Source organism: Mustela lutreola, chromosome 17 (genome assembly GCF_030435805.1).
Source record: "Mustela lutreola isolate mMusLut2 chromosome 17, mMusLut2.pri, whole genome shotgun sequence".
Lineage (NCBI taxonomy): Eukaryota > Metazoa > Chordata > Mammalia > Carnivora > Mustelidae > Mustela > Mustela lutreola.
Window position 1 is genome coordinate 2,076,505 of NC_081306.1, and position 24,691 is coordinate 2,101,195.

General features: G+C 57.6%; 1 protein-coding gene across 3 annotated transcripts in view; it reads right to left on the reverse strand.

The window, feature by feature from the left end:
• Window positions 1-744: 744 nt before the first annotated feature.
• Window positions 745-24,691, reverse strand: part of KATNIP (katanin interacting protein) — a 172,867-nt gene continuing 148,920 nt past the window's right edge. The window contains exons 19-29 of one of the 3 annotated variants that reach the window (XM_059154775.1): window positions 22,898-22,976; window positions 17,072-17,249; window positions 12,391-12,556; window positions 9,525-9,682; window positions 8,146-8,210; window positions 7,173-7,283; window positions 5,341-5,480; window positions 3,659-3,760; window positions 3,038-3,198; window positions 2,864-2,952; window positions 745-2,312 (exon numbers count right to left, since the gene is read on the reverse strand). In XM_059154775.1, the coding sequence (XP_059010758.1) occupies window positions 2,254-2,312; window positions 2,864-2,952; window positions 3,038-3,198; window positions 3,659-3,760; window positions 5,341-5,480; window positions 7,173-7,283; window positions 8,146-8,210; window positions 9,525-9,682; window positions 12,391-12,556; window positions 17,072-17,249; window positions 22,898-22,976 (1,308 nt within the window). In that variant the 3' untranslated portion in view covers window positions 745-2,253. Of the gene's footprint in view, window positions 2,313-2,863; window positions 2,953-3,037; window positions 3,199-3,658; window positions 3,761-5,340; window positions 5,490-7,172; window positions 7,284-8,145; window positions 8,211-9,524; window positions 9,683-12,390; window positions 12,557-17,071; window positions 17,250-22,897; window positions 22,977-24,691 lie in introns of those variants that run through there. The other 2 variants (XM_059154774.1, XR_009349240.1) reach the window with 2 other exon arrangements.

Below are 24,691 nucleotides of genomic sequence, written 5' to 3' on the forward strand. Positions count from 1 at the left end.
GCCCACGCAAGGAATACTGAATGGCCTTGCCTGCCCTCCCACAGCTCCGGGGCTGGCCCAGAGATGCCACCACGGAGGGACGTTGGGGAGGCTCGCCAACACCGGGGGCCAGCGCGACTCTCCCCTTTGCCTGGGACAGAGGAGAGAGATGGGGTTTCTGAAGGGCCCGCTTGCTTACCCCGGTGAGCTGTACCCCAGAACTGGCGCCCCCACCCCTGCCAAGTGAACCTTCTTCCCTCCCCAGGGCTGATGCACCCAGACGCCCATGCTCACCTCTGAAGGAAGCTGGGGACTGGCCCAGGAATTGCGCATCTGGGGGCTCGGCTGCTAGGATCCATGTAAGCCTAAGGGAAACCCCAGGGCCAAAGACCCAAGGGATTTCATCTTGTCTCAGCTCTCCTGTGGTCACCCCGGGATGTGTGCACTAATGGCTTCCGAAACTGCGTGACTTGGGCAAGTTACTCAACCTCTCTGGGCCTCAATTCTCTCATCTGTGAAGGGAGGATCATAATAGTGCCTAGAAGGGTTGTGACACGGGTTCAGTGAGATGGTGCTGGACACGAACTAATGACTGCGTCGCCCCCGATCGTAACCCCTCTGCAGGTGGGGAAAAGGAAGCTCAGAGAGGGGGCTGGGCCCCATGACATCCCATGACATCGCACCAGCCTCCAGTGACCTCTGCCTCCATTCTGGGAGGCAGCACGGGCCTCCTCTGCCTGACCCCAAATCCAGCACATCAGCCCACAGTCTTAATAACATCTTTTATTGATTTTGCAGGAGAAAAAAAATAGAATTTATTTTACAGTTAATGCCTGTACAGCTTTCTTCCCCTCCTCAATGGCATGGCGCCACAGTCATTATCAAGAGCAGTGGGGGTTCTGGGAGCGAGTGGGGGTCTGACCTGTGCCCCAGCCTCGTGTGGGGACAGACAGCCGGGCTGCCTTTAAGTGGCGGCACCGGCTTCGGTCCCTAAGAGCTTGATCAGCCCCCTGTTCCCCTGGCCTCAGCTCTTCTGGGAGCCCAAAGGCCACGTCTGGGAGGTGAGCGTGGAAGCCGGGGGCCCTGGAAGCTACAGAGATGATGGATCTTCTGCGGGAGAAACGTTCCTTATCTTCCCATCGGCCCCACGCTCCAAATGAAAAGCACATTTGCATAGCTGCTCTGCCGAAGCTGCAAAGCTCATAAAAGTATTTGCCGGGCTCTCGGTTGCATAGGAACCTACTTGGAGTACAGCGCTGCGGTGGGGCCGGGCGGGCGCCAGGAAGACAGCGGATTAATATTTGCAACGAGAAATTACCCACCACTGGGAAACCAATTAGATCCCTGATCCGAGCTTGTTATATCGATGGAAATAGATACGTTCTGAGCTTCACTCGGCTGGGGGTGCGGGGCACATTTCCAACTCGAGGGGAAGCTGCTGCGGGGGAGGGGGCCTGGGCAACAGGCACCTCTCGGCGTGACTGCAAGGGCACCTGCTCCGACGGAATGGAGGAACCCACGCATCGAGCAGGAGGAGCTCGAGCTCAGAGCAGAGGGAGGGGGCGCCCGCCCCCAGACTAGTTCCCATGGAAGGGGAGGTGGACCCTGGGGCTCGAGGGGGAGGTAGGGGGCCTGGTCCTCGGCCTGCAGCCCTGCTGGCCGTCTGGGGTGTGAAGCTGCCCACCGCCCATCCTGCACACGGCTCCCTTTCTTCCCTCCGCGACACACACATCCCTGGGCGGTCCGTCCTCCTCGCCCGGGATGAGGCAAGAGGCTGCAGCAGTCCTGGCTAGACTTCCACGGCACCAGGGGACAACCCCACCCTCTAAGCCGGCTCCACCAGCCCCCAGATGAGGCAGGGATGTGGCGGGGAGGGGGGCTATCTGCACCTGCACTTGGGGTTGGTGGCTGAGGCCCCCTCCCCACCGTCCCGCTGGGCCCTGGGTGGCCACGCTCTGCAGGGAGGGGAGGCCCCCCCAGGCCACCTCACCGTCCCAGCCTGAGGTGGCCCAGTGGGTTTGTGGGCACAGGCGTTGGTGCCTGGAGCCCTGCTCTGCTGGAGCCTGCAGGAGGCACCAAGCTGGGGCTCCTGGGAGCGCACCCCGGAGGGGCAGAGAGAGGCCGTGTCACCCAAGTCGGCTCTCACTCCCCTCGTCCAGCCCCTGGAGTCCAGGCTGCCACGGCTGAGGACGGGGGGCGGAAGACACAGGTGCTGGGTCGGGGCGGGTGACAGAGGCCGCCGCTGGCTGGGACCAGCGCTCCCTCCTCCGCGAGTCAGCACCGCCACCGTCGCACTATCTCCTTTTCGCTTATGCACGTTTTGGGGCGTAAGGCTGTCAAGAGAGAGGACAGAGAGGCGCCATCACCCAGCCTCGGTCCCTGAGGGCAGCCCCACACCTAGGCTTGCAGGAGGCTGGGGATGTCCAGCCCAGGGCACCGCCCCTGAGCCCCACCCCGGGCATGCTGACCCGTGGCCGCCCTCCCCCCTCCTGCACCCCCGCAGCAGGCTCCGCCACGCTGTTCCCTCTGCCCGGCCAAGTCCCCGTACGTCTTAGGGTGCAGCTCGAACAGCACCTCCTCTGGGAAGCCCTCACCCCGGGCATCCTCCACTGCTTCCCCGCGGCACAGGACAACCCCTTCCATACGGGACGTCTGCCCTTTAGCAGCCTTTCCCGTCTGCACTCCGAAGCCTGGCTCCCAAGAAGCCACACCGAGCTACAGGTGGCTTCAGGAAGGGCACCTGTTCTGCCCCCGCAGCCCCCCGGGGAGAGAAGAGGGGTCCGAGGGGCAGGCAGGGCTGGGTGTGGGTGTGGGACGCCGCCAGCTCCTTGTCTACACAGCCTGGAGTCCCGCAGGCGACACTGGGCGGGGCAGCGAAACTGACCTTGGTCAGCCAGGCTCTGCTTCCTTTTCGAGTTGGTGATGACCTGATTTTCATTCATCATCTGGACGTCCTGGTCCTCCACCTGATCGCTGCCGGGAGGGAGAAGGCGGAAGGCTCGACCCTTGCTGTCCGTCCTCGTTAGGGACAGTGAGGCGAGGCCACGGCCCGGCTTACCTGATGGCGGTGTGTCGCTCCTGGCGGCAGATGTCCGTGTCCTCGGTGAAGAGGATGGTGTGGTAGGGCACCGTGGGCTCGCACGTGGGCAGGATGCCCCCTACCAAATGGCCCACCATGGCCAGGACCCCATTGTACACAAGCAAGTCGTCCACCAGGAGCTGGCGGACACAGAGTAGGGGCTGTGCTGTGGGGCCAAAAGGTCCCCCCCTTCCCTCCCGCGGCCTTGGGCAAAGCGAGTTACCACTTGGAGTCTCGCTAGCAAGCCTGGCCTGTGCTGGGATCTCAGGCCCTCGGAACCGGGGATCGGCCCCCGGGGGCCTCCCGCACCCCGCCCTAGAGTCGCCTCCCAGAGGGAAGGACCGCCCTAGACCAAGATGCTTGGAAAAGATAAGATGAAAGAAAGGCCACTTTCTGGTTTTCAGGGGGTGATTCACATCACCGGGGGCAGGTCTGGGGTTCACGGTGGGGTGGTGAATTTCCCTGCCTCGGAGCACCAGGCATTTGTGTCTAAGGTGGCAACAGAGAGAAGCAAACCCAACTGCGACAAATGATAATTGCCAGCAGCCTAATTACCAACGAGCACAATTATCTCGAAAAACCCAGCTGATAAGTACTCACGCCGAACTCTTTCACCCCTCGATGGGGCGTTTTCGCGTAATTCCACAGTTTGATCATTGACACGGTGGTGGGCAGATCGAAAATCACATAAACCCGGTTCACCTGTCGGAGACGAGAACTCAGGAGAACAGGCATGTTTGGAAACAGAGGCGCCGGGAGGGGGGCGCGGGGTGCAGGCAGGGGTGAGCCCGGTGGACGCTGGAGGCGGCACTCAGGCAGCTGGGGGAGGACAGTGCGTGGGGCTCCCGCTGCCTTCCCTCTCCTGGAAGCCCATCTTGAGTCCGGTCACGTGTGGCTGCATTCGCAACAAACCGCCGACTGGCTCTGGGAGGCCTGTTTCCTTGGGCCTGGCGTGGCCCTGATTTAAATCCCCGCAGAGCATTGGTGCGCCCCTCCCTCTCCCCGGGGTCCAGCCAGAAACCCCTCGCGGGGCTTTCCTGGGCCGAGGGGGCAGCCCCCCTCCCCCCCCGCAGAGTCAAGGAGCGCTGTCCCCCGGGCGGTCAGCACCGCCTTGACCCCGATCTGTCCTTTCTCGGGTTGTAAATGAGCAGCACAGCAGATAGGCCCCGAAGGTGCTGCTGGGTAATTTCCAGCCTGTGTCTTTGAACCTCTGCAGGGGGAGTGGGGAGGGGGTTGTCCGGATCAGTGGCAGAATCAGCTAGTAAGGTGAGGCTGGCGGCTTGTCCGTTCCCCCCCCCGCGCCCCCGCCGCCCCAACAGACTCCCCCACATTAGGGGGCTCCTGGCAAAACGGAAGAAAGCAAGGAGCTTTCAGTGTCGGCCGCGGGCTGTGGGCTCAGTTCCGCCCCAGGCCCGGGAGGACGTCGGGGATCGCAGGGGTGCGGTGCTGCAGCTGGACCGGCCTTCCGGCTGCACCGTGGAAACAGTAAAGGGGCTCCAGCAGGTACAAATGTCTGAGTCCAGCGGAGAGAGTGACAGCTGCAGACACTGCCTCTCACCGAGTCACGTGACAGATGACGGTAACCACCTGCTGGCTGAACTCAAGATGGCCATAGACAGGTGGGGCCTGGTCTCAGGGGAGCTGCTGGACACTTGGGGCTCGGGGACGGAGACACTGGGCAACCTCCCACGCAGAGCTGCTGATGCTACTCCTTTCCGTGTTTGGAGAGCAAAGTGCCCTCCCTGTCTTCCTGGGCAGTCACACGGAGGGAAAGGGGACACTCTGCCAGTCACACTCATGCCCTAGGGCCTGCTGCACTCCTCTACCCAGCATCTGGCTGGGGCGGGGCTAGAACCCCATCTCCACCCTCTTGACCAACATCGCCAGGCCCAGGGGGACGGAGCACCCCCTCAGGCCCCCAAGGGACAAGTAGCAGCTGGAGGGTCTGAGATCTGGGAAACTGAGTCACCTGAAGAGCTGATAGGCCAGAGACAGGGCCAGGACGGCGTCCAGTGCCTGGTGACCTCAAGGAGGGGCAGGGCCAGGGGATGCGGCCAGGGGACAGGGCTGCCCGTGATGACCGACGGACGCCTGCCGCACGGGGTCTCCGGGGTCCCCTGCAGGCCCTTCTCTCTGGGGCCCAGAGACGGCCCGTCAAGACGTGTCAGGGAAGACCTGCGTCTTCCTGAGAGCCCGCAGGCATTCTGATGCGTTGGATAGCCTGCCCTGGAAGAAAGACATGTCCCCGAGACCAAGGACACAAAGGCCCCCCATGAACTCACCAGGCCGGGCAGGATGGGGGCCAGCCACATGTGCCGGCCATCGCTGGTGTCATTCACTTGGTCGATGAGCTTGTCGGGGGTCCGGACGTCCCCGCACACGCCCTCCAGGGAGTTCACGCTGTCGGGGAAGGCGGCAATATCTGCGGAGCCTCTAAGCTGTCATAACCCAAAGCAGTGTGTCGGGCACCGCACGTCACTCTCCCGGCCACCAGCCTCCTCGCGCTGACGGCGTGGCTCAAAGGACGCGGGGGCTGGTGGGCAGAACGGCCGTCGGCTGCTCGGGGCCGCCGGGAGAGTGACAGCCACGTGAGCCATTCCGGGGAAAATGAGCGCCGAGGCTGGGGGGGGGGGGCAGGTGGCCAGCACCAGGGAGGGGTGGGGGGGCGGCCAGGCAGACAGTCGGCTGGAAAGAGAGCCGTCTCGAGGCAGGAACAAATTTGTGGCTGGCACTCTGGGGAGTGGAGGGCAAACCTCGAAGGTTTTTTCCTTTGGCGAAGGGGCTGAGGGATGGCTGGATACGGCTTTGGCATGGGGGGACTGGACACACTGCGGGGAGCCTGACCCCACGGGGACAGCCTGACCCCAGTGATGGCTACTCGAGGGCTGGACATCATCGCGGATCTGGACCAACCAGTTCCAGCGGTGGCTCTGCCTTCCAACCTGTGAGGTCTGGGGCAAGTCACAGAACAACTCGGGGCCTGCTTCCTCATCTGCGAAGTGGGTATAAGAACCTCCGCGTCCCAGAACGGATGCGAGCAGGCTCGGCGAAAATGAACAAGCCTTGAACCTCTGACGAGTCACTAATAACCATCAAAACCACCAGGAATCACTTATCCCAGGCCAGGAGGATGGTGTCTCCAGGGGAAGGCAGAAAAGGATCCAGAGGGACCGCAGGGACCCCAGATGGGTACAAGACAAGCTCTGGGGTTAGACCTGCTCTAGTGGGACCCTGTGGTGGGTTGGGGATCACAGGGCAAGGGCCCAGAGGGCTCAGGCAGGTGACATCAAAAGAAGAAGCCTGACGGTTCAATGGTCAGACAATGGTCTGTAGAGCTAAACTCCCAGCTCTAGGCTCACATGCTGCGTGACCTTGGGCAGGTTACTTAACATCTCTTCGTTCCTCACGTGTAAAAGGGGGACAAATGCACTCCCCTTCACAAGCAGAGGAGGCACCATGGGACACGCCCTCACAGAGTGAGCCCTCAGTCAATATTAGCAATTTGTTTTGGGGGCCTGGTAGCAGGCAGTAAGGACATGTTGGGGCAGACGGGCGGGGGATACTCAGGTCTAGCCATGATCACTGTGTATGGCTGTCACTAATTTCTCAAGAGTAGCTGAAGACTGGAGGTTTTCTCGTGAAACTCCCTGATTTTTAAAAAAAATATTAGCAACTAAGCTAAAATATTGAAAAACTCAGCGAGCTAACAGTTTGCAAAATCTGGTGGGGGGCGTTCCATGAACAAATGGGTCCGTAGTCAGGAAATTCAGGACACTCTGGGTTGAATACAGCGCCACCGGAGGCTCCATGCAGGCCTTGCCAGAGCCTTTAGAACTTGCCAAAGTACTTGTAGTTCTCGGGGACGGGGTGCATCTGGTTATCCTCTCCCAAATCCCTGGGCCACAGGACTCCTGCCATGGACACCTCAGCAGGGGCTGGGAGCTGCCCATGGCTGTGCCCACCCCCCCCAGGGGTCAGCATCTGACCCGGAGCAGAGCCCACTGGTGTTTTTATCCCAGGGTCTGGCTCCTACAGGGACACTTCCTGTCCTTCTCTGCACCCTCCCGCGCACCCTTCTGCTGGGGTAGAGTCCCCGTCTGCCTCAAAAGGATACTGTTTTCCGACAGAGGGATCTTTTCCCCCCGCTCATCATACAGCTCCAGGCCCGTGAGACCAATATAATAGGGATCACCCCAGCTGGTCAGGAGTTGCAACTGGAAAATGACTAGGGGATGTTATTAAGGAAAAACAGGCTTAATTTTCCAAGAACAAAGCAAAACAGCGACAAAGATAATATAGGGCTGTACTTTCAGGGGCTTCTATAGATGAATAAAAGGAAAACATCATTTTTTTTTTTTACACTCTCATGGACACTGAAGCCCAACAGAATATACGTGGCATCCAACTGTCTTGAATTTTAACTATGTATGTGCGTGTTTTAAGAATTAAAAGCTGGGCACTATCACCACCACGGGCACCGTGTCCGGAGAACAGGCTGCCGGAGAGCCAGGATGCTCGTGTTCACTCACCTGCCTGGCCCCTTCCCGGCTCTGTGGACTTGGACAAGTTCCTTAACCTCTCTGGGCCTCTGTGTTCTCAGCAATGACGTGGGGGTGCTCGCAGCGCCCCCGCACTGGGCTGGGGGAGGACGGAGTTACGAATGCACGGTGACAGTGCCAGGCCCAGGAAAGGATCCAGCAAACCGGGGCTATCCTAACTTCTACGTTCATCTCCTCCCTGGCTCCCCTCCAAGGACAGCCCCCAGTTCAGTCCCTGGGGAGAGCTCCAGCTTCTCTGGCCTCTCCCAGCTGGAGTCCTGGGTGCTGCCTCTGGAAACCTCAGTCCACACACCTCAGCCAGCTGGCTGACCAGGGGGCGGGGTCTGGAACCAAGTCCCCGCCCCCCGCCCCAGCAGCGCTCAGCGAGCCCGAGTCCATCCTCCCCCGGGTTTCCCGGCGCGGCGCCCCAGCACCGTGGCCACGGCCTGCCCGGAACCCCAACACCACCGCAAGGGCCGAGCCCTCTCCTGGGGTTCCGGGCGCGGACCCCGAGGGCCCGGGATGCGCGGGCAGGCAGGAGGAGGATACAGCCACAGGGCATCAGGGGTGCCTCGTAGTCCGTGGTCGCCCGCTCCAGGCTTTGCGAGTCAAGCCTAAAAAGACACAAAACAGCACCAGGAAGCGGAAGATCTCAGTGGCCTCGATGGCTGGTCAGTGATTCCCCCCGCGGCACACTACATGAGGACGCGGCGGGTGGGGGGCTCCCTGGCAGCGGGGACTGACCTTCTCTGTTCTGGAGTCCGCTCCTGACCACCCAGCCCTCTGGCCCTTTCATGAACAGGGCAAGTGCACGCGGTGCCCACGGCTGAGCGGGACCCGTGCAGGGGTGACGGACGGGAGGGAGTGCGGGGCTGGGGCAGACTACCCCAGGGGGTGGTCAGGGAGCCAGCACCTGAGCTAAGAAGGAGGCAGCCACACAAAGCATCACAGCTGAACCTTCCGAGCAGAGGAGCAGCCAGAGCAAAGGCCCTGTGGTAGGAAAGCACCGAAGGGGCTGGATCGTGGGGCAGGATGGAAGGCCAGCAGGAAAAGAAGGCAGGAAGGTGGGGCGCACCCTGCAGTCTTTGCTTGGGGAGCCTGAGCAAGGGCCTTCAGTAGCAGGGACCTCAGTGCCCGCATCTGTAAAATGGGCAGAATAACCGCTTCCTCAGAGGGCAGGTGGGAAGATTCCCTGAAGGATGAGCGCAAAGCATCTGTGAACGGATCTAGCACTTGGGAGGAAGAGTTCTCAACCTCGGCACGCTCTCTCCCGGGTCCATGGGCCAGTCAGTACCCTCCAGGCCTCGCTGGTTTTTCTTCAGTTTCAAGGGCACTGTTATAATTAAGTGGCTGTTCCCAGTGACGGGTCCAAGAAGCGGTCCCAGCCATGGTGGAGGGAAACTCATTTTGTTCTGTGAGCTTGGCCTCTGGCGTTTGGACGTGGGGGGTGAGGGAGGGGTTTAAATGAGTAAACGGAACGCGGCATTTACAAGGTGTTACAACCTTAATGCAGCTGAGACGAGGCCCAGAAATACCAGCGCGCCCAGGACGTGTTAGCCTCTCACTTCCTCTTTGAATCTCCCTAAACCAGGAGCTCGGCAACAAGAGAGAAGGCCCGTCCCCGAATTGGCCAGTGGGCATTTCTGGAACAGGACGCAGGCTGGAGCCTCTTTTCCCAGCAGGAGGTGCAACGAAGCATTAAAAGAGCTGAAGCCCTCCAGACCGTGGGGGACCCAAACATCCCCAGACAAGGTGGGCTCATCCCGCGGGCTTCCGCGGACGCCTGGCAGAGCATTAGAAAACCGCCAGGTTGAAAAGCAACGCGTTTGATCATCATTTCAAAACCTTTAGGTAGCGACTTCAGAGCTACGCGTGAAGCCAGCAGCCGGAGGACAGGGAGGGACACTCCTGATGCTGCGAGCCCTCACCTCCGGGCCGGCGGGGGCAGCTGGCGAACATGCAGGTAGTCCACAAAGAGAATTTCTTGAGCGAAATCAAAGTGGCAGTTGCCCGGCCCCTTCCGGATGAGGAAGCCCTCTGGAGGGGAGACACACAGGCCATCCAGGGAGATGTGGACGATTTTGGCCTGGCAAACAAAAGGAGGAACACGCTTGAAGAAAGGCAGCCAGCCAGCATGCGGGCCAGTGGCGTGGGCCGACGGGGCTGGGGCGGATGTCCAAGTGTGACGGGGAGCCCTCACGGAGCCCCCAGGCCTGGGACATCCCGTGGTCTGGCCTTCCTCTCAGACCAGGACCGCCGGGCTAGGCCACGCTCCGTGCCAGGTACTGAGCTGTGTGCTGGACGGACGGACAGCAGGAGAACAGGCAGGTGTGGCCCCTGCCATGGTGGCACAACCTTTCGGGCCTCCCTCCGCGGAGACCCTGGCTGGGCCAACTAGATCTGCCTCGGGGCCTGGTGAGTCACAGGCCCCTTACCAAGAGCCTGCCAAATGGGTTCGATCTGGGCCAACGTCTTCCGCTGGCCTGGGGCGGATATCACCAACTAGAGGCCGGAATCTACCAGTAAATCTCAAAGCCCGAATGGCAGGGTCTGGAGTGGCTTCCCTGGGGCGGGGTGGTGGTGGTGGTGGTGGGTAAGCAGAGGGGGCAGGAGGCCAGCACTCTCCCTCTGACAACGCATTTTGGAATCGGGACTCCCCACATCTTCACGGTGCGCAACGTGGGCCCGACTGCTGACCACACTGGTAGATTTTCACCTTTGGGAGACACAGAAGGGCTCCTCTGTGTAGAGGAGAGCCCTGCCCTGGGTCCCACTGATAACGAATGTGCCCCCGAGCCCTTCATTCCTTCAGCGTTTTGGGGGCCCCTCATGGCAGCCGGTCACAGGGCACATAAGCCTGAAAAGTGTAGGGTAAGTGGCTTCAGGCATGGCTGATATGGGGACCAAAAGGCTGTTCCTACATCTCTCCACTAGGCTTTGCTCAGGTGGGTTCAGACCCTGGCCCAAGGGCTGGACCGGATGAACAGAACTGTCACCCGCTGGTCGTATGATTGGACCAGGGACATGGAACCGGACCAGACCAATCAGCGGGACTCCTGTGGTTTCACGGGGTCGCCTCCAAAGAGGAGGTCCTTCTGCAGCTGGGTGTGGAGCTAGCTGGAAGCTGGGCGTCACAGCGGAGGCCCGGAAGGCCCCCTCCAGGACGACCCCCACCTCTAGGAAGGGCCCAACTTCCCCACGCCTGTTTATTCCCTCGGACAGGGTTTCTATTACTGCCTCCGTCTTGCAGCCATGGAAACCAGGAGTCCAAAGACGCTAAGCAATTTGCCCAAGGACCCGCCGCAGGGATCTGAAGCCCATCTCCAACGTGCAAGGCCCGGCTCTAACCACACGCCAGGGACCCGTCCCCAGGGCATCCACGGGGCCTTGGGGTACACAGGTGCCCGAGGCGTTTTCCTGGGGAGACGCAGTTTCTGTCCCCTGTACTCTGGGATCTTCCCCACCCCCCGCCAGACTCTGTCCATCTCCCTGCCTCCTCCTTCCCACTGTGGCCACTTGTCACCCGCTCGCCCACGCGGATGGCGGCAAGGCCTTGGAAGCAGGGCTTTGGGTCCAAGATTTCCAGGCAGCAAATCCAGGTCACGGAGCCTTATCTGGAAGGACCGACTTGCTCAAGGGAAGATATGGGCCCAGAGGCACGAGCTGAGCCCCGAGAATGTTCTCCTAATGCCAATCTATCTGCCTTTCTAAACGTGCTGATCTGACAACATGCTCCGGGAGACGCCAGTGCGGCCCAGGAGGATCTGTACAGTCCGAGGGGCTGTCGCCCCAGAAGGTGAGCGCCTGGGGCCACCAACTCCATGCTGGCAACCCCCCATGGTTCTACGGGGCCCACAGAGAAATGACGTGGCACAGGCATGGTGGGGAGCCACACTGGGGCTCCCGGGATGGAGGCCTGGCTCTGTTAGCGTCCGCGTGGCAGAGGAGGTCGACCACCTTCCCAAGGCAGGTTATCACCCTCATCCTCCTCACTTTACACACGGGGAAACGGAGATGCAGGGGAAGCAGGCCGCTCGCCAAAGGTCACACGGCTGGCTGGGGTTGGAGCGGGGATTCAGACCAGCGCCTTAGGACTTTAGGGCTCCAACGGCACGGCTCTATCTTAGGGGACATTGTTACCATCACTTCCGGGTTGTAGTGCGGGGGGACGAGCATATCACAGTCCATAGTCACAAGGACAGAAGGGCCCATGCTAAGGGCACTTCTGGTGTTCTCTCCCCACAGTGTGGCAAGATGCCTGCTTTGTCACACCCAGAAGCGGGAGAACGTGGTATGGAACTGGAGTGTAGGCTCCCAGCCCAGCAGATGTGCACTGGGGCTCTCGCTGTGTGACCTTGGGATGGGTGAACGTACTGTTCTGAACCCCAGTTTTTAATACTCTAAAAGAGAGTATACATCTGCTTCCCAGAAGCTGGAGTGAGGGTCCCCTGAAAAGAATGGGTGCAGAGCCTGCAGCTCAGGGCCTGGCCCCCAAAGTGCTCAATGAACACCAGAGCCCCAACCCACCACTACAGTTCGGGGGCTGGGCCTGCTGAGGACCCCCCAATCCCCAGTGCTTCCGTGTCCCAAGTCTGCCCTGGGGGCTCTTGAGTCCACATTTGCTGTTTGCAGGAGGAACAAAGAGCAAGGCGCTCTCTCCCTGGCTGTAACCCCCTAGCTCCATTTGGAAAGTTCTGGAAGATTTATGCGCCTCTCCGGCAGCCACGCCAGCCATTCATCAAGGCGCCGTTTCCCTGACAGAGGACTGAGCGCGGCTGCTATTCTCCAGCTTACCCCGCGATAGGTGTCCTCGGGAGATTTATTGTAGTTCCAGAAGCGCAGGCCAGCGATGCTTTCGGCTCTGTCGAAGCGGATCGTGACCACGTGGTCCAGGCCAGGCGAGAACGGGATGAGCCACATATGCTCATCCTCCATGGTGATGTTGGCTCCGTCGATTAACCTGCAAATAGCGGGGAGGGAGCGGTGAGGTGGGGCTCAGCCACGACCTGTGGGAGAAACCAGAGCCAGGGGTCTACACCCGCTTACAGCCCCCTGCACCCTGCCTGGTATGAGCCTGGACACACTGGGCTTGTTAAGCGGAGGTGGGACTCATTACAGTCACTCTGAGGCGCCATGTCTCATCTGTAAAATCAGACAAAATAAAGTCTTTTAATAGTCGGTGCTGTTTAAAGTGCGGCAAAGGGATCATCAGGTTTAAAATAAAGGGGACATGTGTCATCCTTCAGGACCTTCTAACCTGGTGATCTCGTTTCTGGGGTTATTTTTCCTCTAAGGAATATTTGTGGGAAAGGCTCTCTGCACAAAGATATTCGTTACAGTGCTGTTTATTTATATTAGCATAAAAGGAAAAAAAAAACCCAACAACCAAAAAAACCCCCAAGTGGTTAAGTAAAACAAAGGGTTAAGTAAACCTGCACAGTTGTTCATATGATAACCGTGAGGACGACGCAGTGAAGTGGAAAGTGATTTCACTACTGGAAGAGGGGGACGGGGGCCACACTGGACACACTGGGCTTGTTAAGCGGAGGTGGGACTCATTACAGTCACTCTGAGGCTCTGAGGAGGGACGATGAAGAAGTGAAAAACACATTCGTGTCACACAGGATGCGAGCTGGATGCTTTTCTCTACTTTCCAAACTTTCCGGAAAAGGCTCTATTGGCTCCATGGTACATTTTGGAAGAATTCGATTCCTTCCTTCTGGTGCCCTGTGAGAGAGATGCTAAGGCACTAGAGCGAACTTGGCAGCTCTTGGTGTGGGAAAAGCACGAGAAGGGGGAGGTGTGTCTGTGGGGAGCTGGTCTGGCCGTAACCATGCAGTCTCGACAGCGCAGGGAAGCACCCTCCCCGCCCTTAGGAGGGAGCCCCGAGCACCCTTGTGTTCTTCGCCACTGTTCTGAACGAACTCATCCCCTGGCCCGCGTTGCACTCCTATCCTGGCCAGTTTCTGGTTCTCCTGTTGTGAACAACCTCCCTCATCCTTCTCAACGTGGCCTGTGCCTGTCCCAAAGCTGTCCCGCCACGGACTGCCCTGAACTGCTCAGCACACCGCAGCCCAGGCCCCAGGAACAGAGGGGCCCAGCTCTCAGATTCTTGGATAACCCTTCCCCCGACTCCCTCCTAATTTCCTGGTGACTTTGAGGCTGCCGTGCCAGGAAGGAATTTCTAGATTTAAAAATAAACTTTATTTTTTGTTTTTACATCTTTAAGTTCAGGATTTGGAATAAATCTTACAATCTAAGTGTTCATCCATGGAGGTAATGTTTCTTTTTTTTTCTCTAAAAGGCTGTTATTAAATTGATGGATGGTGTGTCTTACAATTGCTGGCATCTTAAAACTGAGGAAATTCAGCAATTTAAAACGGAGGTGTTTGTGGAATTAGGTCCACTGGAGAACCTTCCACTTCCTTCTAAAAGCAATTACCCCTGTGTCCTAGACATGGGGCTGTCTCCATACAAAAATGCTACCCAATTCTGAAAGTAGAGAGAGTTGTCAAAGTGTTTATAGTTGATAGTGAAGGGAAGTGCCTACAGACACGGCTAAGAATATCTACATGATACTTCCCAGGTCTGTCCACAGAAAAGCCTAGAAACTGTGACCAATCCAGTAACAATGAGCATCTCTAGGGGCTCGATTATGGTCTCTAAATACCATTTCACACTAAAAGGAACCAAGGCTTCTTGGGGAAAATGGCTGATTCCACATCTGGGATAAGAAATATACAAAGGGAGCCTGGAATGTCTTGTGACCTCAGAAAGCAGGAGAGCTGTCACAGACTACTATTTTAAAAAAGGATCCAAGCGCTCTCGGTATCTAAAAGCAACTGTAAGTTAAAATTGCAATAAATTGAGACCCTTCACAGTCTGTTTAAATTCATGATTTATGGTAACCAAATGCAAACCTTTTAAAGTATGCTAGGGAAACAATTTTTTGATTTTTGCAAACTAAAAAATAAAGGGAAAGAACCAAGCATGTAGACTGCCTTTCCTATTTGCATTGTACTGCAGAGTAACCAAATAATTGAAGAAAAATTTTTCTTTATCGGTGAAAAAAAAAGAGGGACAGGCTCAGCGCCCCACCATCTTGTAACCAAGTGGATCTAGCCACTGAGCACTGACCACCCATGTCACAAAAAGCTTCACCACCAGACACTCTATATGTTCTGAAGGGAAGTTGCAGTGACACCCACACCATGTCATATCTTGCCCCAGTGGTCAAACCTCAATCTGATCAGATGGCTAGATCTAATGAACAATTTACAAGACATACAGGGGCCTGAGGAACAGGTTAGATAATACCATGGAGATGCAACCAGGAAAATCCAGACTCTGTAGGGCAAACAAATATTTCTTTAAGAGATAATTCATAACACAAAAATGAAGAAAGATGGAAGGGAACCTGGAGGTTATAAAAAGCATAAGAGATCTATCAAAGAATCATAGCATAGGGACCTTATCTAGATCTGAACCCGACCAGTCACAATGTCTGGACCTTTTCTGGACCTCAAACTAACCAATCACAACGTATGGACTTTATCTGGATCTCAAACCAACCAATCACAACACATGGACCTTATCTGGACCTCAAGCCAACCAATCACAACATAAGGCCTTTTCTGGATCTCAATATAAGAAACAAACTTAAAAAAGGAAGATGAGAAGAAGGCTTTCAAGGAAATAGGAACATGCTGGGTGTCTACTAATTTAGGGACTCACCATTAATTTTTTTGAGTGTAACAACAGTACTGACACGTTCTCTTTAAAATCCTTATTGGTTCGAGCTACACGCCAAACCGTGTAGAGGTGAACGGCTATCAGGCTTGGGAGCTGCTGTGCTCACATCATCTGGGGGGAGGGGTTTGGGAAGTGGGTGAGTGTGGATGAACAAGTGGGGCCGGCTGTGTGCGGATCACTTCTATAGCGGGAGCTGACCCAGCGGGCTCCAGGCCTAAGTATATGGGTGATCTGCTTTTGGGGTGTTGAGTGGTTCATGAGCAAACATGGACAGCAGGCGTGAGGTTAAGGGGCCCCTGATGGGAAAGCAGGAAGGAGTCTACCATTGACGGCGGCGCTCTGGGCCAAGCTGGCAGTGCAGCTGTGGTGTGGCCATTCCCTCCCTGCCCTCCCGCCAGGGGACTTACTGTCCCCTCCTACTGATAAGGCAAGTGAGGCAGGGGAAACAGTGGAAGTCCGTGCTTACGTGCACAGGTCTCCCGCAGACATCCATTCCGATGACTCTGACCCTCAGAACGAGTCTGGGTGACTTCTGGCCAGTTTTTAATCTCTCGGTAGCTCAGTTTCATTTGTAAAGGGGATGGCCTCTTAGGGCTGTTTAAGGCATAAACGTAACCTGCTTAGTGTAGCCCCAGTGTCGGGGCTCCAGGAATAGCACTCTAATTTTATTATCATTACTATCGTAGTTGGAGAGGTTAAGAAACTTACTAGCTGGCAAGGGGCAGAGCCAGGATTGGAACACATGCTTCTGACCCCTCCAGGCTCCTGCTGTTTACAACTCCAGGCAGAGCGCAGGCCCGGCAGCTGTCCTGAGCAGGGGGCCGGTGCCTGTCCCAGGTTTGTCTTATTGACTGGCCCCAGTCTGGGCTGATACAATCAGATAGAAGCGGAGGAAAGCACCCATGGACACTTCCAGAGCCATCCCCTCCAACCTCGAGCAATGGCAAGCTTTCAGCCCCCAGAATGGGGCTGCTCATGGTCAGGTGCAGAGCTGGCGTTCCAGGCCCTACACTGAGCATGGTGGAGAACACACAAAGCACGGCTGTGTCTGGGAGCAGGGGAACCCTGCCTGCCTCTGGCCGTGGGGCCTTTGGGGGTGGGGGGTCACCTCCCTTTCCCAAGCCTTGGTTTTCCTTGACTCTAAAATGAGAAGTCACAGGGGACACCGGAGGGGACAGAGTCACTAAAGTGTCTGACTCTTGAGCTCAGCTCAGGGGTTGGTCTTAGGGTTGTGAGTTCAAGCCCTGAGTTGGGCTTCACGCTGTGGGTGGAGCCTACTTAAAAACATATCAGTGAATAAAATGGGAAGACCACAGACCTCATGGGGTGGCTGGGGAGGGCAGAATGGGGAATCACTATTTGAGATTTGATTCTTTTTTTTTTTTTTTTTTTTTTTTTTTTTTTAAGATTTTATTTATTTATTTGACAGACAGAGATCACAAGTAGGCAGAGAGGCAGGCAGAGGCAGAGAGAGAGAGAGGGAAGCAGGCTTCCCGCAGAGCAGAGAGCCCGATGCGGGGCTCGATCCCAGGATCCTGAGATCATGACCCGAGCCGAAGGCAGCAGCCCAAACCACTGAGCCACCCAGGCGCCCCTGAGATTTGATTCTGGAGTCACAGAGCCTGAGCGACCCTGCCTCTCAGGGGGCTGAAGCGTCCTGCTGCTCACGCTGGGAGTGGAGGGCTCTGAGGGCGTCTGCAGGTGGCTTCTCAAAGACACTTACTTGTCCAGGGTCCGGGAGTCATCGGTGTACTCGGGGAGGTCATTTAGGTCTCTGGGAGAGGCAGAGATCTGGTGCAGGCTGATGGGCAGTGCCTGGCCATCCTTGCTCACCACTTCCAGGCCCGTGAGCCCCAGGTAGTGCGGGTCTCCCCAGGAGGCAGTGAAATTCAGCTGGAGGCCTGTAGGAAGAAGAGTGAACATCAGAGGTTGTGGAGACGGGAAAGGAGGTACCTTCGGCCTCTGCGTTCTACCAGCTTGAAAACCCCAACTCAGATGAAAGTGCCTCTCTACCTTTTCTCTTAGGGACCCGAGGGCCCAGGACACTGCTGATGTTCTGGAAATGTCTGCAGGACGCATGGGCCAGTGTTGTTTAAACCTGCACATGGGGGTGGGGGTTGGAGCCTGGGTGTCTCAGTCCGTGAAGCGCCGGTTTTCGTCTCAGGTCATGATCTCAGGGTCCTGGGATTGAGCCCTGCGTTGGGCTCCCTGCTCAGCGGGGAGTCAGCTTCTCGCTCTCCCTCTGCCCCTCTCCCTGCTCATTCTTCTTCCCTCTGTTTCTCTCAGATAAATACAACCTTAAAAACCAAACCAACCAACCTGCACCAGCACTGGATGCTTCCTCCTGTCTAGCGCATTGCCCCAACCGGCTGCTTCACACCCGAGCGTGGCTCCCCGTGCCGCTCGGCCAGCAGGCCTTGTCCACCTGGCTTCACCCACTTGTCTGACCTCCTCTCACACCACGGGGCACGGCTCCACCCAGACAGTCTCAGTCATTCCTATTTCCATCCCTCTCTCCTGTCACAGGGCCTTTGCCCATGCTATTCCCGCCGGAACTCACGTAGCCTCGTTGTGCTCACCCTTCAGATCCCAGCTCACTTCCTCAGGGAAGCCCTTCTGACTTCTCTGACCACATCCAACCTCCACCCACAGCCTGCCACCAACTTCCATGCCCTGGTCACCAGCGTGATCTTGTGACCATTTGGTAAACATCCGTTTGCCCCGCCAGAGGCGAGCTCCCTGAGGGCAGAAACTCTATCTGATCTGCTAGACCTTTGTGTCCCCACAGCCCGGCGCAGTGCCTGATGCACAGCAGGAGCTCAGTCCAGATGGAAAGTTTAAATAGGTAACTGCGCGCGGGCAGCTATGTCGATACAGGACGTCAGAAATGGACACTTTAGACACTGGGCGCTACTGCGAGACTCCCGGGATTCAGAGTAAGGAAGCGTTTTTACAATGATAACCCCATCTTTTTGCCCTTGCCTCACCCCTGTCCATCAGAATCCATCTAGAACTGACCCTCTGTGGTCCTGAGGCAATACGGTCCAGGCGAGTCATCCATTTGCCCGGAGGGCTCAAACCGAATGAAGCCTTTGGTCAGGGCCTGTCCAATACTTGGCTAGAGCTTGTCTCTCCTTACTGGTGTCCCATTAGAGCAGGACCAAGCCCACTGAACTCTCCACCCTGGGAGAACGTGGAGCCTCTTTCAGCACCCTCCTGGGGGCTTGTGTTCAGAAGATTCACATCCTAGGCAACTTTCACAGAAGGCCACCTGGAAGTCACGTGGCCTCCACCTCCTTGAGCTCAGGAGCGGAGGCAAAAGCCCAGGGAGGCCAAGCCGCCCAGTCTTCCTGGAGCTCGGCTTCCTCTCCTATGTGCCTGTCATTTCCCACCTACGTTTTGTCACGCAGCCTCTGATCCTTCTGCTCTCCATGGTGCTGAGGCGCCCTGGAGAGCGTCCTGGGGGCAGTGGAAACGTGGGACCAGCATGGTACTGGGCCACACCCTAGCTTCTCACCGCAACGGCATGCAAAATGACCACAAACTCTTTACAACGTGACTCTGCCACTCCTCCCATCCAGAAGAGGAGTCTGTGTATGTCCACGCCCTCACTGAGGCCGCTGAGAAGACACCCTCAGTCTGGGCCACGTGACACACTTTGGCCAATGGGAGAGCAGCAGAGGTGGCGAGGGCAGAGGACGGAAAGCGCGCAGGTGCACCTCGCCACACTTGGGGGTCCCGCCGCATGAAGGAGCCAGCCAGGCGTGCCCGGTCTCCCCACCACCCCGGCCAACAGCCTCCTGACCACTGGATGCGGGAGAGAAGACACCTGAGGTCATTCGGTCGCCAGCCCATCTGCCAGCAGACCAGACCTGTGCAAAGGCCCAGGAGGGGCCCAGCCAAGCCAGTGAATTATGAGCCTGTCGTGGAGTAAACAGTGGTGCGCTGAAGCTGCTCAGGTTTGGGTTGGTTTGGTCTGCGGCAGAAGCTAACCGATACACTCCTTTCCATCCTGAGCCCGCGTTCAAACATCCCCTCCTCAGAGAGGCCTTCCCTGACCGCTCCGCTCAAATGGCACCCCCTCCCTGCTTTATTTTCCATCACCACACTTGGCGCTACCCCACAATGTATTCTCCAGTCCTTTGCCTCCGTGTTTTCTTGTCTTTTCCCCTAAGATGGAAGCTCCCTGAGGGAAGGAGCTCTGTCGCCTCTGTGCACCGCTGTAGCCCTCAGAGCCAAGAACAGTACCTGGAAAATAGATGATCAATAAAAGTTTTTTTTTTCTTTTTAAATCAATGGTGGATCAAACAGTAGGTATTCAGTGGATGAGCATGGGCAAATGAATCAAAGTAAGATCACGGAGTTTCACCAAATTCATAGTTAATGGTAAGCCGACATTTATTGATCATCTATTATGTACAAAGCCCTGTCCTTGGACCTGGAGATCCCGGGGTCAACACAGAGCAGAATATCTCTGGGAGACACCGCTGAGATGACAGACAATCAGCCCATAACAGACAAAGGATCGTTCCAGAGAGTAAGGAATGCCATGAAGACAAGAAGGCATGGGGAGGGGGTGACTGAGCGGAGTAGCGGGGGTCAGGGAGGGCATCTCTGAGGGGAAGCATGGGAGCTGAGGCCCGGCTGCCATTCCTCAGTATTCCTGGAAGAACATTCCAGGCAGAGAGGACAGCGAGGGTGCAGGCTCGGGATGGGAACATAACTGATGACCAAGGGTCAGCAGTGGCGGGAAAGGAGGCCGGAAGGGCTGGACGCATCCGAGATCACGCCACGAAGCCCGATTTTCTTCTCTCCGCGGTGGGGAGCCTCTGGAGGGTTAGACTTCGAAGAAGGGGGCTGACTCGATCCCCTCACCTGGGTCGAGCGTTGGGCTCTCCAGGGAGACCAGGGAGGGGGCCGTTGTGATATAAGGTACGCTGGACAAGGGGTGGCCCTTCTGAAAACAGAGGGAAGTGGCCAGAGGCAGGACCTGTTTTGAAGACGGCACCACCGGGATGCTCAGTGGCTTGTACGGAAGTGAGGGACGGAGACGACGTTTCTGACGCAGGCGACAGGGTGGCTGTGGGGACCGGTCCCCAGACGCAGAGTGCACGGAGTTGGAGGAGGGAGAAATGTCACCTCCTCCGGGGGGAAACAGGAGCGCCCCCTCCCCCCACCAGCCTCTCTCCAGCCGCCCCTTTGCTGGTCTGGCACACGGAGCCGCAAGGACATCTAATTCGGGGTTGCTCCCAAAGCACCCGCTCTCCTGTTTGAGCTCATATTCACACTCCGTATTCATCTTCCTCTGGTGTATCAATTAGTATTTATATAAATGGAAATTAATTTTGTTATTTCTCTCCCACGTTTCAACTCTCTCAGCTACTTTCCTATTCATCACTGCTGATATTTGCAAAACGCCCCAAATTAGTGTCATCTGCAAATTAGCAAGTCATATATCCCCTTTCAAAACATTAATAGGATTGGCCATATTTACCAACCCCGGCGCGTTCCCCCCGGGTCACGTTATCAAAGTGCTCTCCATTTGCACAGGCTGGTGAAGTGGGTTTAGGAATTTAGAGACAGTGGTGGGGGGGGGGGGGACAGGGGAACACAAAGGTTCAGAGAAGAGCGATTCGGAAATCACACGCGTCCAAAAGTGGAGAGAGGCTCGGTCAGGAGGTTCTTCTTAATACTGAGTAGAGAAGCAGAGACACCGCGGGTTCCTTACAGCCAAAAGGGCTATGAGCTCTGCTCCTGGCCATCACTCCCGAAGGGACTGGAATACATTGCTGAGAAAGGTCAGAAGCCGGTTCAGCAGGAAGGACATTTACAGACAGCATCTTTGGGGAAATCATCAGATGAAGGGGACAGTGGCGGCTTCTGGGCCAACCTTCCTTCCTCCCTTTCCTCCCTGGCTGGGGCACTCACACCCCCAGCAAGAGTGTGACGGCGGTAGCGGGGCGCGCTGCCCCCTCGCCTGGGACTCTGGGGATGGGCTCTGACCCAGGCTGGCCAAACCATGTTCAGCATCTCACCTCTGCCCCCGCCCCGCCGCGGGGAGCCACGGTGATTGGTTTATGGATGGGCACGTGATCCAAGCCAGGACGGGGAGACCTGATTCCCCGCCCACTGTTGGCCTCAGTGGGAACAGAAGTTCTTGTGCGGACGGGTCCCAACGGGAGGGAAGGTGAGAGAGAGAGAGACAGGGCAGAGGGCGGGAGGGAGCCACCAAGGCCACCACTGGACAGAATAAGAACTGAGTGGTCGGGGAGATAGGGCAGGGGAAGATGAAACCAAGCCCCACACCGGGCTCTTGCCTGCCCGAGGCTAGTTCTAGCAATTGTGCGGCACTCTCGGCGTCACTGAGCAAAGTGCGCGTTCTGGAAGGTAAGGAGCCGGGCGGCTTCAAAGGCAGCATCTTCCCTCTTCTAAGAGGGAAACTGTCTTCCTGCGGTGAGGGGAGGGAGAGAGGGTCCTTCCTACACGGGTGGGCTTCCGGAGGAGGAGGCAGGTGATAGCGAGGCCTCCAGAGGGGTGTGAGGGATGCTGTGCGCACTGCCCGGGTCCCACGCCCCCCTCCCCGGAACCGAAGGGCTCATTCCTCCAGTGGAGCAGAGTGCTGAGGGCTGAGGGCTCACAGGGTGCACCGCCCTTGGCCTTGCCCCTCCTAGGCACAGCCCACAACCCGAGACATGTAGATACGGGCGTAGAAAGGCCTGGGCCCCTCACTCAAGACCTCTCCAAGGGGTCTTTGCAGCTCCAGAGCTGGCAGAGGCCTTGAGGGGACTCACGAGGCCCAACCCCTCCCTCTGCCCAGCCCACCTGCCACCCCCCTCAAGAGCACGCCCCAGGGGGCTCCAGCGGGTGTGACTGCAAACAGAGGGCGACAGAGTCTCCTGAACAAGGAAGGGGAGGGAGACCAGTGAGCCGGGACCTCGGACCCGAAGATGCCCCGGACACAGCGCAGGTGCTGGCGGCCGGCGCAGGGGGGGAGGGAGGACCTGGCTGGAAGGGTCAGCAGGGAAACGAAGAGGGAACGGAATCCGTGAAGCCCAGATGGGATGTGCTCCGAGGCCACAAACTGGCAGCGGGCTGGCTGAACATACGTGTTTTGTTTGGCTCATAGGGTGTTTTACAATATTACAAAATCAGTCACCAACACTTAAAAATTTGGAGGTCTCACATAAATATCCAGATTTCTGTCTTCTCAGAAGACCCAGCACCCTGGGCGAGGCTTCCTGCCACCCCCGCCCCACCGGGAACGGGGAAAAGGCCTGTTCCCCTTGCGCACGTGCCTGGGTTTGAGTGCCCTTCTGGAAAGGCCTACTGCAGAGAGGCAGCCCTCCTCTGAAGCGATACGGACCTGGCGGGGCCAGTGGACCCAGTCAGGGCTGTGTCAGCCCCCACTCCTCCCGCGGCTTGGCATCTCTGTACAACGTACAACCTGCCCAACTGTCCAAGGGAATGCCTGCCCCAACTGGGCCACGACGCCCCCTGGCCCCTGATGGTCCTCCTGCCCCTGGACACTGTCCCCAGAGAGGATACTCACAGATCCCGTGGTAGATGCCTGGCTCTGGCGTGGTTACGTCGGGGGCAGGCGGAAGGGACGGCAGCTCGAGCTCCAGGACCTGAGTGCGGGTTGGGGGAGGGGCAGAGGGAAAGGAGGCGACTTTAGTGAGACCCGCACAGCTGGCTGGACGCTCTCCCCAAGGATTTATGCACCCCGAGCCCCAGGTAACCCCTTCTGTCTTTTCTTGCATTGTCTGCCACTGTGGAAACTCCAGGATGGGTAACACGGGCAGACCTAGAAACCCCCCGTTCTTGTCTGAGTCCCCGCCAGCCACTCTTACGGGGAGGGGAGGAGTCTGACACCACCAGCTAAGGCGATCAGATTTTCTGGAACAGGGAAGGACCCAACAGACACGTCCTAGGGAGCTGGAGGAAGGAGGGAGGGGTCGGGGAGGGGCGGAGGGCAGGAAGGAGGGGAGATTCAGCCGCAGAGAGCGGCTCTCAACCCAACGGGTGTGGGAAGCCAGGATGGCGCAGCCCCGATCCAGAGGCAGCCGGTGTGGGCCGGCACACGGCACTGTACACATTTGGCTCATCAGACCCCACACTGTAAGCTGGGACAATGTCGCGGACGAGGAAGCTGAGGAGCGAAAGGAAGGGAAGGCGGCTGCCCGGACGCAAGAGTTGAATGGGCATGGTGTTTCGGTGCCAGGAACAGCAGTGCCCTCAGCCCGGCCCCTGAGGCCCTTCCTTGCCTGGCCCTGGGGAGAAGGGTGAGGAAGGTGGCTGCCAGGAGGATCCACGATGCCCAGCAACCTCGGGTCACCAGGGAGAGGCCGCTGCCTGGCACCCCGTGCCTTCTCCTGCCTTCTCTGCCTCCTTGCCTTCCCAGAGCCTTCGGGATCTCTCCCTGGTGGGTGCGCTGAGCTGCGCACCCAGACAGGTAGGATGCAGGTCCAGCCTTGTCACTTTCTCGGGGTGAGCCACTAGCCTCCCAGAGAACTTGGGTTCCCTGTCTCAGAGACAGAATGAAGGATTCCTCCCTGTCCCTCACAGGCTGGACGCGATCAGCGACCATTAGAAGCATTCGGAAAGGGCTGGGCACACGAAAGGCTTCAAGGTCAGCTCCCGACTGGACACCCATGGATCCAATCCAGACCACAGACGTGCTGGGGCTCACAGAAGGTTTGAGAGCTTTCCCGCTTAGTTGCCAACAGTTTTTAATTGGGACATTTCCCACAAAAACCCAGATTTCTGGCTTCTCTCGAGAAAAATCAGGACAACTATCAACATGAACTACAACTCCTGTGTGTCCTGAGAAGCAGGGAGCTCAGTAACCCCTCAGTCTTGCACAATACCCTGCCAGGCCCCTATGGGCTCTCACCCCCCCGTGAACACCGGGGGACCTGCACCCCAACAGCCTCATGACCTTGCCAGGCCCTGCCTTCCGACCTTCGGTCTCCAGCTGTACGCACTCCCTCCCACACCCCCTGTAACCATCTCCTCTTTCTCCTTAGGGCCTCAAGGCCATCCAAGGGGGCCCTGGGTCTCCAGATTCCTGATCCTTCACTTGGATGGGTCCTTTCCCTAAGGGTCGTCTTTTAGTTCTTAAAAAATTGCTTTATTGGGCGCCTGGGTGGCTCAGTTGGTTAAGCAACTGCCCTCGGCTCGGGTCATGATCCCAGGGTCCCGCATCAGGCTCCCAGCTCCGCAGGGAGTCTGCGTCTCCCTCTGACCTTCTCCTATCTTATGTTCTCTCTCACTCTCTCTCCCAAATAACAGTTTTTTTTTTTTTTTAATTGCTTTATCAAGTTAGAAACACACACTTCGGAGT